General features: G+C 41.0%; 1 protein-coding gene across 1 annotated transcript; it reads right to left on the reverse strand.

Moving 5' to 3' along the window:
* Positions 1-1284: 1284 nt before the first annotated feature.
* LOC124105049 (bone morphogenetic protein 15-like) lies at positions 1285-7726 on the reverse strand. The gene is made up of 2 exons (XM_046462138.2): positions 7402-7726; positions 1285-2224 (listed from the first exon to the last, which is right to left on the reverse strand). The coding sequence occupies exons 1-2, from the start codon at positions 7724-7726 to the stop codon at positions 1359-1361; spliced, it is 1191 nt and encodes a 396-aa protein (XP_046318094.1). The 3' UTR covers positions 1285-1358.
* Between the last annotated feature and the right edge of the window lie 6878 nt (positions 7727-14604).

The raw sequence follows: 14604 nt of genomic DNA on the forward strand, positions 1-14604 counted from the left end.
TGGTGAGTCCTGTTCACCAGCAGTATGCCTTTAAGAAAGCAGAATTCCGAAGAGCCTGCAGACCTGCCCCATAGGGACTAGAGATGAGATCCTAATCATAGCTAAAAGCCAACAAAGGAAACAAATTCCTTCTACCTGTTCTCCCAATTCCCCAAATATTCATGATCTTCTTGAACAAAAAAGATTTTTAAATTATTATTAATGTATTATAATTCTACACTGTTATATTTCTACACATGCACAATATATTTTAACAATTTCATCTTCTCATATTTTACTTTTCCTTCAAGGTATCTGTAACACATCCCCATCCCATCACTTAAATACAACATAGGAATATAGAACAGAGTCACAACACAAGCATCAGTTAGCCCACAACTGAGTTCCATTTATCCCCATCTCCCTAAGTCTAATGTCCAGAGCCCAAATGGATACATGAAACAGGCAAGCCCAGAATGAAGGCAGTTCCAGGCCTCTGTATGGCTCACTCTCCTCTCCACCAAAACAGTCTTCTCCTCCCCCAAACAGGCCTCCCGATCTCTGAGCCACCAAGGAACTTTCTTTGGGTGTGATTACAGGACTTTAAATGTTATGTAGCATAATGAAACATCCTGTGAAAGTTTGAAATATCTCCCTCATCATAATCAGCAATGGCAGCTCTTCCCCTCTTTACCACAAATGCTGGTGGTGTTGAAGCAAACTGCCATCTCAGACAACTCGATGGTGATGCTTCCCTGTGGGCCTTTTCCCAGAAGCAGAGGCCGAGAGGAAAAGCCCTACACGTTTACATGAAGATTTTTATAAAGATGGTTACCTACAAAGTTCTCCAGTCCAAGAATTAGAAGGTGGAAGGAGCATAGAAGCAGGCAGTCTGGATAGGAGACATTAATTTACAAGAGACAGGAGGGGAGGAAGAGGATACAAAAATCTTAAGCTACTAATACCACTCCAAATCTTCCAGAGCCTTAGAAGCTGAACACTAGCAAAAATCCACCTTTCCCAGGCTTTGGTGGGATACTTTATAAACTTCTATCAGCTTCCAGTGACTTGAAAAAGTCACAATAAAAATATCAAAATAGAACATCTCCAAAGGACCATCTTACCCAAGCAGTAAGGGCTCTAACTGGTGATCAAATTGTGCTGACCAATAGTAGTGGTCAGATTTGTTCTAGTGACTAAATTTGACTAGGTCAAATGGGTATCAGCACAGTTCTCATCAACTGAGTAGATTATAAATGGGGGAAGAGACTAAAGAAACAATACTTAGGGCAAGGGCTAGGACTTATAGATTTAAGATCACGTACATCTTTCACATTCTCCAATTACATGGGCAACCTGAGCTAGCTGTTCCTGTGTCATTATCTACATGTACAAGACTGAGCAATCATACCCTCAAACTCCTTATACTGAATATTCCCAGTTTCCTCAATCAGAAGGATGCTCATGGGAGCATACTGATAAGGGACACAGGAGGGTTGGGGGACATTCTTGTCCACCAGCTCATTGACAAGGTTTTGAATGATGGCATGATTGGGGGAATTGAGACCATGGTGTAGTACCCGAGGACAGGATCCCTTACAGTAGTTTGGGGTGTAGTGATGAGGAGCAATGATCCAATGATCCCAGCCCAGCTGCTGGAAGGTGACTTTAAAAGAATGAAGGGAACATTGATTATTTGCAGACTGATTATTTGCAGACCCATATTTTTTCTGGGAAGAGTCAGAAACCCTAGGCAGGATGCTGCCTGCTTGCCGGACCCTCCTTAAAAGAGAAGATCCCCCTTCTAATATTTCCTCTAGTCCACTGGGAAGTTTAGCCTTCTGGCCACTTTTATGAGTGTCATTAAAATAGAGTAGCACAAAGGCAGTGTCCAAAGGTGAAGTGCCATTCCATTGGATCCCAGGAACCATGCTACCTTTTTGCTGCCGACACATAAAGTGAAGTCTTAGGACCCTGTGACGCTTGTGATTCCAGAGTGTCTGCAGAATGTGTTGTGTGATGTCCATCTCTGTCCAGGCTTTAGACATCAGAGAAGGCTTTGAGGAATTTCTTCCTGAAGGAAAGTGGTTGGTTGGGCTTTGTGGGGCCCAGGGCTCCACATGGCAGGATAAATTAAAGTGAGCTAGGTGGAGTTGTTGATGATAAACCACAGTGGCTCTGACTAGTTGGTATACTTCCTGCTTTGGTCCGAGAGGAAAGTCCAGGGTTTGCATATGCCAGGAACCTGAACACATAAGACAGAACAGGGTCAGGGGATTAGTGTCTTGCCTGGATATTGAGCCTGAAAATCCTTTACAAAACTGTTCAAGAGAAACACAGCTGTAATCAGCCCTGAAATTAACTCAAGGTAATAATATCTATCATTTGTTGAACACTTATGAATGTATAAGATGCTTTATATTTATCAAACTCTTGAATCCTCAATGGTCTTATGAGATACTTATTATTCCCATTTTGCAGACAAGGAAATTGAGGCTCACAGAAGCTATGTCAAAGGACACACACCCAAGTGCTGGATGTATCTAGGTGGTGAGAGCACTTTTGCTTAGCATATGTAAGGCCCTGGGTTCAATCCCAGCACCACAGAAACCAAAACCATGAAGGACACATAGCCAGTATATGGTAAAGTTAAAAATGTGAACTCAAGCTGGTTGCCATTAAGAAAAGAAACTGTACCAGTGGCCAAGAAGTTGGTCAGGGGAGGGAGGAGGTAAGGGAAAAGGAAGTACTGTGAATGAAATTGATCAAATTATGTCATGTCCATGTAAAATGTGTCATGATGAATCTATTATGTATAACTATAGTGCACCAATACAAATTAAAACACTAAAGAAAGTAATTTTGTCTCACTTTTAGATCACTTTACAGTTCTAGACTCAGGGGAAAAACAAGCATAGAAGAGTCAATTATATTATTGACTACTAAAGGTGACTAAAAGACATGTTGAAACATACGTGGATTAAGGGTCCTTATTTCAGAGAGAACATGTGGTCTTTCGTTTCTTGGGATTGGCTCTGATTGCTAACCCACGGGGAGGTTGGGGAGGGGAACAATAGAAATCCATTGGATTCAACAAAGGGGAAGGAAGGGAGGGCAGGATAGGAAAGACAGTAGAAACTTGGCCCTAACTTTCCTAGCCTTGTATTTGTACACATGACCAGGAAACTCCACACAAGAGTGGGATCCTAAATAGAATAAGTTATACTTCATGTATGTATATTCTGCCAAAACATAGTCTACTGTCATGTGTAACTAAAGATAATAAAAAAGTTTAAAATATTTTAAAAGGAGTCTTTATTTCACATCACTATACAGATGCAGGTTTGGGGCAACAATTCAATATTGGGTGCTATTCTGTCATTGTTTTAAATCCAGGACCAAGGCACCATAGAATAATTGTATCACTAGTGGGGACAGGTATTGTTGCTGTTTCTGTCTTTCAACAACTTCAAGAATTGTTTCTTGGGCTGGGGCTGTAGCTCAATGGCAGAGTGTTTGCCTAGCACGTGAGAGGCACTGGGTTTGAACCTCAGCACCACATAAAAATAAATAAGATAAAGGCATTCTGTCCATTTACAACGACAAGTAGTTTTTTTTAAATTGCTTAAGTATCTTTTGGCCATTTCTCCTTTAACGCCCCATCTCTCCCTTTCCCATTCCTTTATAGAAATGGCTCTCCATTTTCCCCATTCTTTTTACCCTCACTTCTCTAAATACCATCTCAACAAGGCCTTGATCACCAATATTTTGTTTGCTGGCAAATCTATTAAAAACTACATGCCCCTTAGCAATTGAGAGATTTAATCCAAACTGTTGTGCTGACACCCAGTGGCCAAAGGGTAGGAAGGCTGGGCCTGCAGAGTTCCCAACTTGTGCTCCTCCCCCTCCTGGTAAAGGTCAAGAGCAAAGACTACAAAACCAGTCATCTCAGGAAAAGGTCTTCTCTCTCCTTACAAACATCTTAGTATTTCCACATTAATTTATATATTATTCATCTAACCTTGCTCCTCCACTGAATCCACAAGCCTGGGATTGTAACAGTGCTGGGGATTAAAGAGAACTCTTTAATATTTTGATGTTCCAGAATACTTCTAAAAGTTTGTATTCTAACTCATGCTTAACACACCCTCAGGATTGGGGCACTCACTAGCCATCATGCACACAGGCCCAAGCCAGGCCTGTGTTTGCTTTCTTATGTTATTCCACACTCCCATCTTACAATAATCTTTCCTAGAGGCCCACCCTGCCTGAAAAGGAACTCAACCCAAACCTCTAGCAGGCTGTCTAGTGAGGAACTGCCCTTTCCTTTCAGACCTTGACCTCACCCGTTTCCTGAAGCAGGGTGGGGTTACTGAGGATCAGAGCCAGGAAGGGTCTGCTCAGAACTTTTCAGGGAAAGGAAGGACTCATACAGCCCATGTGACTGAATCTGTCATCTGCTTCTGGATCCTTTCCAGAGTCTCTAAGATACCAGTATGCTTCATAGTCGGCTGGAATATATGCCTAATTGTAGGCATCCTCCTTTTCAGCCTCACAGCATTAGTACAAACTTGACTTGATCTGCTTTGTGCTGCAGTTAGGAAAGGAATTTGGGGCCCTCCTCAGGGCCACTGAGACCCCACCTCTCACCAGCCTCATATCCTGCCATTCTCTGCAGTGCTCTCTAGACTCTAGCCAGAACCTCCTAGAAATCAGGGAAGTAGTTATTTGCCCACATATACTCAACCCAGATATAGTGCCTAGTGCTCAATTAAATTCTTTTGGGAATTCTTCCCTCTAGGCCTTTGCACATGTTGTTCCTTAAACCTAAGTCAGGTGTCTCTCCACTCTTCTCATGTCTCTCTTCTTAACAGACCTCAGCTCAAACGTTACCTCTTCAAAGATACCTTCACATAACCCCACGGAAAGAGATGACTTCATTGCTTTTCTCAATCATAACTTACTTCATCATTTGATAGCATTTGCCAGCATTTGCCACAAATTGCAACTTAACTGTTTGCATGTTTATCTCCCCACCAGAACACGTGCTCCAAGCCAGTAGCTTTGCCTGTCTTAATCACATTTGCATGCTTAGCCCTCAGTAGGTGCTGAATACAATATTTGTTGAATGAATTTCCACCCACACAGAGTTATTTTCTCTTTCCTAAATCAGGATGAACTTCTCTGAAAATGTAATCTTCTCCTTACTCCTCCTTTCCTAAGTTCCAGCTTAAATATTACCTTCTCAATGAGGCCTTCCAACATTCTCTCTGCTTCCCTTTCTCTGCTCCAAATAGTGAGCCATTTTTTTTTTTGTGTGTGTGTGTGATGTTAGGGATTGAATCCAGAGCCTTGTGCATGTGAGGCAAGCACTCTACCAACTGTGCTATATCCCCAGGCCTGAAGCATTTCTTCTCTGGAGTCCTGGGATCCCAATTGCTCATCCTCTTCTAAGCACTTATAACATTATGTGATTATTTATCTACCCATTCTATTATTCCAGAACCTCCTAGAAATCAAGAAAGTAGTTATTTGCCTGCATATACTCAACCCAGATATAGTGCCTAGTGCTCAATTAAAATCTCTTGGGAATTCAGCATATCATGTTGATTAAAAGCACAGGCTCTGGGACCTGAGAGCCTAGATTTGACTCCTGACTAACAATTACTAGCTGCGTGACATTGGTGAAGTTACTGAGCCTCAGTTTCTTCATCTATAAAATATTATGTTTATTAACCAACCTCATCTGGTAATGGCAAGGATTAAGGGTGGTAGTTTTGTACAGTATCTTCTGCAATGCCCGACACACAAAAAGCCCATGGTAAGAGATAGCTAGGAGAATATTGGTTGTTTTACTTGGAAGATGAGTGTGAATTCTGTCCATTGTCATTGGAGACTAGTGAAAAAAAAAAAAACCCAGATTAATCTCATCAGGTTCTCAAGAGTTCCTTGAAGTTGATGGCTGCCTACATTCCCTGGAGAACCCTGCACACCTGCTGCTGTCCTGGAAGAGTGTCTAATGCAGATGTTCGAAGCAGAATTGAGCAAGATGGGGACAAAGAAAATCTGAAAGCATATTTGTTTCCAAAATCTCAAGGTTGCAGCATGGCCCAAATAGGAGAACTTCTTGGCCTGTTGGGATACTGCCCTTAAAGGTTTAAAAAGTTATAGACAGATTTTAGAATCAGACTTGAGCTCAAACTCCATCTCTGCCACCCATTGTTTGACATTTGCCAGTTGCTTTCTCTCTCCATGCCATAGTTTTCTTGTCTCTAAAGTTGTCAATTGCCCCACAACTACAAGTGGTACTGGCTTTTATTAATTAAATACTGTCACAGATGCTCGCATATCCTCAGGTGTTAGCTTTTCTCATCCTTTCTGAGGGCTTATAAGTCTCCCCAACACGGCATCCTGTACTACTTGCCTTCTAAGAGCAAACCACCACATAAACAGCCCTCCAAAAATGCAGCTCAATTACAGTTTTCACAGATAACAAGGTATAAGATTTTTATGAAAGAAAGTGGCTAACACATTACTCAGTCGTTGTGGGGAATGGAAAAGATTTTTCAGCAGGCCCCGAGCTAATCTGTTCTTAAGCTGGGTCCCTAAAGGAAAATAGGCTTGGAGCCAAGTTTCCTGAGCTTGCTGTCCTTTCAAAACCAGGGCATGATGGTACATATCTGTAATCCCAGTGACTCAAGAGGCACAGGCAGGAGAATCACAAGTTTGAGGCCAGCCCCAGCCATTTAGCAAGACCCTCAGCAAATTAGTAAAACCCTTTCTCAAAATTTAAAAATCAGCCAGGTGTGGTAGTGCATGTCTGTCATTGTACAGCTCCACAGCCTGGGGCTGGAGGACTGCAAGTTCAAAGCCAGCTTCAGCAACTTAGCAAGGCCCTAAGCAACTCAGCAAGACCCTGTCTCTAAATAAAGCATGAAAAAGGGCTGGGGATGTGGCTCAGTGGTTAAGCACCCCTGGGTTCAATCCTCAGTACTAATAAATAAACAAATTAATTAATTGAAAAGGACTGGGGCCGGGCATGGTGGTGCACACTTGTAAACCCAGCAGTTAGGGAAGCTGAGGCAGGAGGATTGCAAGTTCAATGCCAGCAATGGCAAGGTGCTGAGAAACTGTGAGACCTTGTCTCTGAATAAAATACAAAATAGGGCTGGGGATGTGGCTCAGTGGTTGAGTGCCCCCGAGTTCATTTCCTAGTACCACCCCCCCCCCCAAATGGCTGGAGACTGATTTGGTTGTAGAGCACCCTGGGTTCAATCTCTAGCACCAAAAAGAAAAAGAAATGAAGCCATGCCTACATGCACCAGGCAGTGAGGCCTGACAGTAAACCCACAGATTCCTTGTTCTTTACACTCTTCTGCCCTTCTCCCAACTCTAGGGTAGAATGGGGACACCAGAACTCACCTCTTTTAGGCCTTGCTACATGGGCCAAAGGCCTCACCAGTCTCACCATGGTGGCTCTGATGGTGCGATTCTTCCTAGGACGTCCGTCGGGATCAACTGAACGCTGGTACAACTCCAGCATGTACTGTAGAGGATATACTCCAAGCTGTGGCTCCCTCTTCTGATTTTGTGGTTCTTCTACCAGCTCGTGATACTGTGGCAAGGTAGGGAATTCCATGGGCAGGGGGATGATAGAGGGATGGTCTAGCTTTTCCATTTGGACCCCATGTTTCAGGGAGAGCACCAGTCCCCAAAGAAGTATTCTAAGAGTGTTGGGAAAGACCATCTTGACAGGCTTAGTGTTCAGACCAAGAGTTCCAGACCAAGCCCCAAAAGTGTCACTCTTATCCCTTTGTTTCACTCAAGTAACCACATCCAGTCTCTAGGACCAAGGATGGGACAAGGAATGAAAGAAAGGCAGGCCCTATATTGCTTCCCAAGACGACCTCCTAGGCCAAAGTAGGTCTCCTATAACTTGAGCTCTCAGCATCAAAGGATCAGAAAGAGGAGGTGAGTAAGGCAGAATGCCCTTCCCACTCTCTTTTTAAGAGGCTGAAGTCAACGAGCAGGACCGCCTCTCTCACCTCATCCAGAAGGAGAAAGAAAAGAGTAGGGACCTGCTCTGCCTCACAGCTGTTGTAAATGCCATCCCTCAATCAGACCTTAAAGGGCCAGAGTCCTCTTGCTTCCATCTCACTCCCATGCCTCTAAAGACAGCATTTCCCAAATGTGGCCTACTGCTGACTCAAAGTGAAAATATCTGAGATGACTGTTAAGAATGCAGACTCCCAGGTCCAGACTCAAATATGGACTCTCTAGGGGTAGTAGGTTGAGTGAGTTTTTCTGAGGATTTTCTATGGCTACTCAAATGTGCAAATCACTGTGAGCATGGCTGCTGGAGCTTAAAGAAGATGATTTCCCAGGGTTTCTCAATCCTGACTGTAAAATGGAATCACCAGGGGAGCTTTAACTATTCTGGGTGTTTGGTATCATCCCCAGCCATCCTGACATAATGGGTCCAAGGTGTTACCAGTGATTTTGGATTGTTTTCTAAATTTGCAGGTGATTTGAGAACTCCAACTTTGAATTTTCTGGTTACCATGAGAAGTGTTGAATGGACTTCATCAGAGAAACCTGAGGGAGTGGATGATGAATCTGTGGGAGTTCTTCTACTCTAACCAATTTAATAGGATCCTCCAGGGCTGGGACTGTGGTTAAGGCTGCCCCAGGCCAAGATTCTGCAGATAGATGGTAGGAGTAGACTTGACATTGCCCAAGTTTGTTGGTGCTCTGGAGAAATGGTAGAATGGGAGGTCAAGACTGGGCATTAAGAGTTGATCAGTCTGGCCTGGATTTTGGGAGGCCTTTACCTCCAAACAAGAATATCTATGGACAGGCAACATGATTATAGAACAGCATAGACTTTGGTTTGGAGATTTTAAAATATTTTTTGATGGTGGAGGCTGGGTGGTCATTTGTTGTTGTTGTTTTGATACTGGGGATGAACCTGGGCCGCTTAACCACTGAGCCACATCCCCAGTCCTTTTTGACATTTTATTTTGAGACAGGGCCTCACTAGTTACTGAGGCTGGATCTAAACTTGAGATCCTCCTGCCTCAGCCTACTGAGCCACTGGAATTACAGGCATGTGCCACCAGGCATGGAGGTTTTGTTTTCTTTTTAAAGACCAGAGGTCTTATTTTTTTAAAACCTATTATGCCATGCTTCATAGGGATTAGGTTCCAGAAGTTCAGCCTCTTCCCATTATTTCTCCCAAAGTGTGCTACTGTGGGTGGAGCATGCTGGCATTTCAGTTAAACTCGGGTACTCTTTGGCTTCCTTCTTTTCCTCCTCATTTTCTTTGATGCCTTTCAGGAAGGTATCTCGGCTTTTAGGCGTGCTCAATACACACATTAATTCTCTGGCAAAAATCTTGCCCTTGTTTGTTTGTAACAATGCTAACAGCATTCTGGGTAACATTATAGACTTCCAGTTCTGCCTTGGTAACATTTGTGGGGCATCCCTTTTCAAATAGCACCAAATCTATTGATGTTTCCATATCACCTTTATTTTAAAGTCACATAAAGTATGTCGCTAAAGGAACAAGACTGTATTGGTTGGGGGTTGGTACCAGGGATTGAACTCAGGGGCACTCGACCACTGAGCCACATCGCCAGCCCTATTTTGTATTTTATTTAGAGACATGGTCTCACTGAGTTGCTTAGGGCCTGGCTGTTGCTGAGGCTGGCTTTGAACTCAGGATCCTCCTGCCTCAGCCTCCTGAGCAGCTGGCATTACAGGCATGTGCCACTGCACCTGGCAAGTCTGCATTTTCTAAAAGGTCTAGAGAACACCATCCCTTAGGTGCCTCTCCTCTTCCTCTTTGCATTTGTCATTTTGGCATATTATTGCAAGATGGCAGTTCTGGCATCTTTGACTTGTTCCAGTTTTTAGAGGGAATGCTTTCAATCATTCTCCCTTTAGAATGATGTTGGCCTGGGGCTTAGGATAGATAGCTTTTACAATGTTGAGATATTTTCCTGTTATCTCTAGTTTTTCTAGTGTTTTGAACATGAAGGGCTGCTGTATTTTGTCAAATGCTTTTTCTGCATCTATTGAGATGATCATATGGTTCTTATCTTTAAGTCTATTGATGTGATGAATTACATCTATTGACTTCCATATGTGGAACCAACCTTGCATCCCTGGGATGAACCCCACTTCAATTGTGGTGCATTATCTTTTTGATACATTTTTGTATTCGATTTGCCAGAATTTTATTGAGAACTTTTGCACCTATGTTCATCTGAAATTTTCTCTCTTTGATGTATCTTTGCCTGGTTTTGGAATCAGGCTGATATTGGCCTCAGAGAATGAATTTGAAAGTGCTCCCTCTTTTTCTATTCCCTGAAATAAATTGAAGAGTACTGGTATTAGTTCTTCTTTAAAGGTCTTGGAGAACTCATCTGTGTATCCATCCCATCCTGGGCTTTTCTTGGTAGGATCAGATGGCGTCTCCTATTTCATTTCTTGAAATAGATTTGTTTAAATTGTGTATATCATGATGTTTCAATTTGGGCAAATCATATAACTCTAGAAATTTGTCAATGCCTTTGATATTTTCTATTTTATTGGAGTACAAGTTTTCAAATTAATTGCTAATTATCTCCTGTATTTTTGTAGTGTCCATTGTGATATTTCCTTTTTCATCACGTATGTTAGTAATTTGAGATTTCTCTCTCCTTTTCTTCATTAGCGTGGCTAAAGGTTTGTCAATTTTATTTACTTTTTCCACTGCCTTCATAGTGTCCCAAAGACTTCAACACGTTGTATCTGTGTTCTCATTCACCTCTAATAATTTTTTGATCACCTTCTTGATGTCTTTTGCAACCCATTGTTCATTAAGTAGCATATTATTTAGTCTCCAGGTGTTGGAATAGGTTTTATTTTAATTTTATCATTGATTTCTAACTTCATTCCATATCATCTAATAGAATGCAGGGTAGTATCTGTACTCTTTTATATTTGCTAAGAGTTGCTTTGTGGCATATTATATGATATATTTTAGAGAAGGATTCATGTGGTGCTAAGAAGAAATTGTATTTGCTCATTGAAGAAAGAAATATTTTTATATATGTCAGTTAAGTCTAAGTTATTGATTGAACTATTGAGCTCTATAGTTTCTTTTTTTAGATTTTGTTTGGAAGACCTATCCAGTGGTGAAAGAAGTGTGTTAAAGTCACCCAGAATTATTGTGTGGTCATCTATTTGACTCTTTTTTTTCCTTGTTTCAGAAAGAGACCATCTAGATCTCATCTGTTTTTTTTTAATTTTTTATTGTTGGTTGTTCAAAACATTACATAGTTCTTGATATATCATATTTCACACTTTGATTCAAGTGGGTTATGAGCTCCCATTTTTACCCCATATACAGATTGCAGCATCACATCAGTTACACATCCATTGATTTACATATTGCCATACTAGTGTCTGTTGTGTTCTGCTGCCTTTCCTATCCTCTACTATCCCCCCTCCCCTCCCCTCACCTCCCCTCTTCTCTCTCTGCCCCCTCTACTGACATTCATTTGTCCCCCTTGTATTATTTTTCCCTTTCCCCTCACTTCCTCTTGTATGTACTTTTGTATAACTCTGAGGGTCTCCTTCCATTTCCATGCAATTTCCCTTCTCTCTCCCTTTCCCACCCACCTCTCATCCCTGTTTAATGTTAATCTTCTTCTCATGCTCTTCGACCCTACTCTGTTCTTAGTTACTCTCCTTATATCAAAGAAGACATTTGGCATTTGTTTTTTAGGGATTGGCTAGCTTCACTTAGCATAATCTGCTCTAATGCCATCCATTTCCCTGTAAATTCTATGATTTTGTCATTTTTTAATGCAGAATAGTACTCCATTGTGTATAAATGCCACATTTTTTTTTATCCATTCATCTATTGAAGGGCATCTAGGTTGGTTCCACAGTCTTGCTATTGTGAATTGTGCTACTATGAACATCGATGTAGCAGTGTCCCTGTAGCATGCTCTTTTTAGGTCTTTAGGGAATAGACCGAGAAGGGGAATAGCTGGGTCAAATGGTGGCTCCATTCCCAGCTTTCCAAGAAATCTCCATGCTGCTTTCCAAATTGGCTGCACCAATTTGCAGTCCCACCAGCAATGTACAAGTGTACCCTTTTCCCCACATCCTCGCCAGCACTTATTGTTGTTTGACTTCCTAATGGCTGCCAATCTTACTGGAGTGAGATGGTATCTTAGGGTGGTTTTGATTTGCATTTCTCTGACTGCTAGAGATGGTGAGCATTTTTTCATGTACTTGTTGATTGGTTGTATGTCCTCCTCTGAGAAGTGTCTGTTCAGGTCCTTGGCCCATTTGTTGATCGGGTTGTTTGTTCTCTTATTGTCTAATTTTTTGAGTTCTTTGTATACTCTGGATATTAGGGCTCTATCTGAAGTGTGAGGAGTAAAGATTTGTTCCCAGGATGTAAGCTCTCTATTTACCTCTCTTATTGTTTCTTTTGCTGAGAAAAAACTTTTTAGTTTCAGTAAGTCCCATTTGTTGATTCTAGTTATTAACTTTTGTGCTATGGGTGTCCTATTGAGGAATTTGGAGCCCGACCCCACCGACTGTAGATCGTAGCCAACTTTTTCTTCTATCAGACGGCGTGTCTCTGATTTGATATCAAGCTCCTTGATCCATTTTGAATTAACTTTTGTGCATGGCGAGAGAAAGGGATTCAGTTTCATTTTGTTGCATATGGATTTCCAGTTTTCCCAGCACCATTTGTTGAAGATGCTATCCTTAGTCCCTTGCAAATATATCAAATATAAGATAGTTGTAGTTTTGTGGATTGGTTTCTGTGTCCTCTATTCTGTACCATTGGTCCACCCGCCTGTTTTGGTACCAGTACCATGCTGTTTTTGTTACTATTGCTCTGTAGTATAGTTTGAAGTCTGGTATCGCTATACCGCCTGATTCACACTTCCTGCTTAGCATTGTTTTTGCTATTCTGGGTTGTTTATTTTTCCATATGAATTTCATGATTGTTTTCTCTATTTCTACAAGAAATGCCGTTGGGATTTTGATTGGCATTGCATTAAACCTATAGAGAACTTTTGGTAATATCGCCATTTTGATGATGTTAGTTCTGCCTATCCATGAACAGGGTATATTTTTCCATCTTCTAAGATCTTCTTCTATTTCTCTCTTTAGGGTTCTGTAGTTTTCATTGTATAAGACTTTCACCTCTTTTGTTAGGTTGATTCCCAAGTATTTTATTTTTTTTTGAAGATATTGTGAATGGAGTGGTTGTCCTCATTTCCATTTCAGAGGATTTATCGCTGATATACAGGAATGCCTTTGATTTATGCGTGTTGATTTTATATCCTGCCAGTTTGCTGAATTCATTTATTAGCTCTAATAGTTTCTTTGTAGACCCTTTTGGGTCTGCTAGGTATAGAATCATGTCACTGCAAATAGTGATAATTTAAGTTCTTCTTTTCCTATTTTGATGCCTTTAATTTCTTTCATCTGTCTAATTGCTCTGGCCAGTGTTTCGAGAACTATGTTGAACAGAAGTGGTGAGAGAGGGCATCCCTGTCTTGTTCCAGATTTTAGAGGGAATGCCTTCAATTTTTCTCCATTCAGAATGATGCTAGCCTGAGGCTTAGCATAGATTGCTTTTACAATATTGAGGTATGTTCCTGTTATCCTTAGTTTTTCTAGAGTTTTGAACATAAAGGGATGCTGTACTTTGTCGAATGCTTTTTTCGCATCTATCGAGATGATCATATGGTTCTTATTTTTAAGTCTATTGATGTGGTGAATAACATTTATTGATTTCCGTATATTGAACCAGCCTTGCATCCCAGGGATGAATCCTACTTGATCATGGTGCACAATTTTTTTGATTTGTTTTTGTATCCGATTCGCCAGAATTTTATTGAGGATTTTTGCATCTAGGTTCATTAGAGATATTGGTCTGTAGTTTTCTTTCTTTGAAGTGTCTTTGTCTGGTTTAGGTATCAGGGTGATGTTGGCCTCATAGAATGAATTTGGAAGTTCTCCCTCTTTTTCTATTTCCTGAAATAGCTTGAAAAGTATTGGTATTAGTTCGTCTTTAAAGGTTTTGTAAAACTCTGCTGTATACCCATCCGGTCCTGGGCTTTTCTTAGTTGGTAGTCTTTTGATGGTTTCTTCTATTTCCTCAATTGATATTGGTCTGTTTAGGTTGTCTATATCCTCCTGACTCAATCTGGGCAGATCATATGACTTAAGAAATCTATCGACGCCTTCACTATCTTCTAATTTATTGGCGTATAAGGATTCAAAATAATTTTTGATTATCTTCTGTATTTCTGAAGTGTCTGTTGTGATATTGCCTTTTTCATCCCGTATGCTAGTAATTTGAGTTCTCTCTCTTCGTCTCTTCGCTAGCATGGCTAAGGGTCTGTCGATTTTGTTTATTTTTTCAAAGAACCAACTTTTAGTTTTGTCAATTTTTTCAATTGTTTCTTTTGTTTCGATTTCATTAATTTCAGCTCTGATTTTAATTATTTCTTGCCTTCTACTTCTTTTGCTGTTGTTTTGCTCTTCTTTTTCTAGGATTTTGAGATGAAGTATGAGATCATTTATTTGTTGGTTTTTTCTTTT

This window comes from Marmota monax, unplaced genomic scaffold (assembly GCF_021218885.2).
Source record: "Marmota monax isolate L192 unplaced genomic scaffold, Marmota_monax_Labrador192_F-V1.1 WCK01_AAM20220418_F8-fsc00192, whole genome shotgun sequence".
Taxonomy (NCBI): domain Eukaryota; kingdom Metazoa; phylum Chordata; class Mammalia; order Rodentia; family Sciuridae; genus Marmota; species Marmota monax.

Coding starts and splice junctions, on each gene's coding strand:
- LOC124105049 (XM_046462138.2), bottom strand. CDS start 7,726: ATGGTCTTTCCCAACACTCTTAGAATACTTCTTTGGGGACTGGTGCTC. Junction 2,225..7,401: donor TGTAGCAAGGCCTAAAAGAG/GTGAGTTCTGGT, acceptor TTATGTGTTCAG/GTTCCTGGCATATGCAAACC.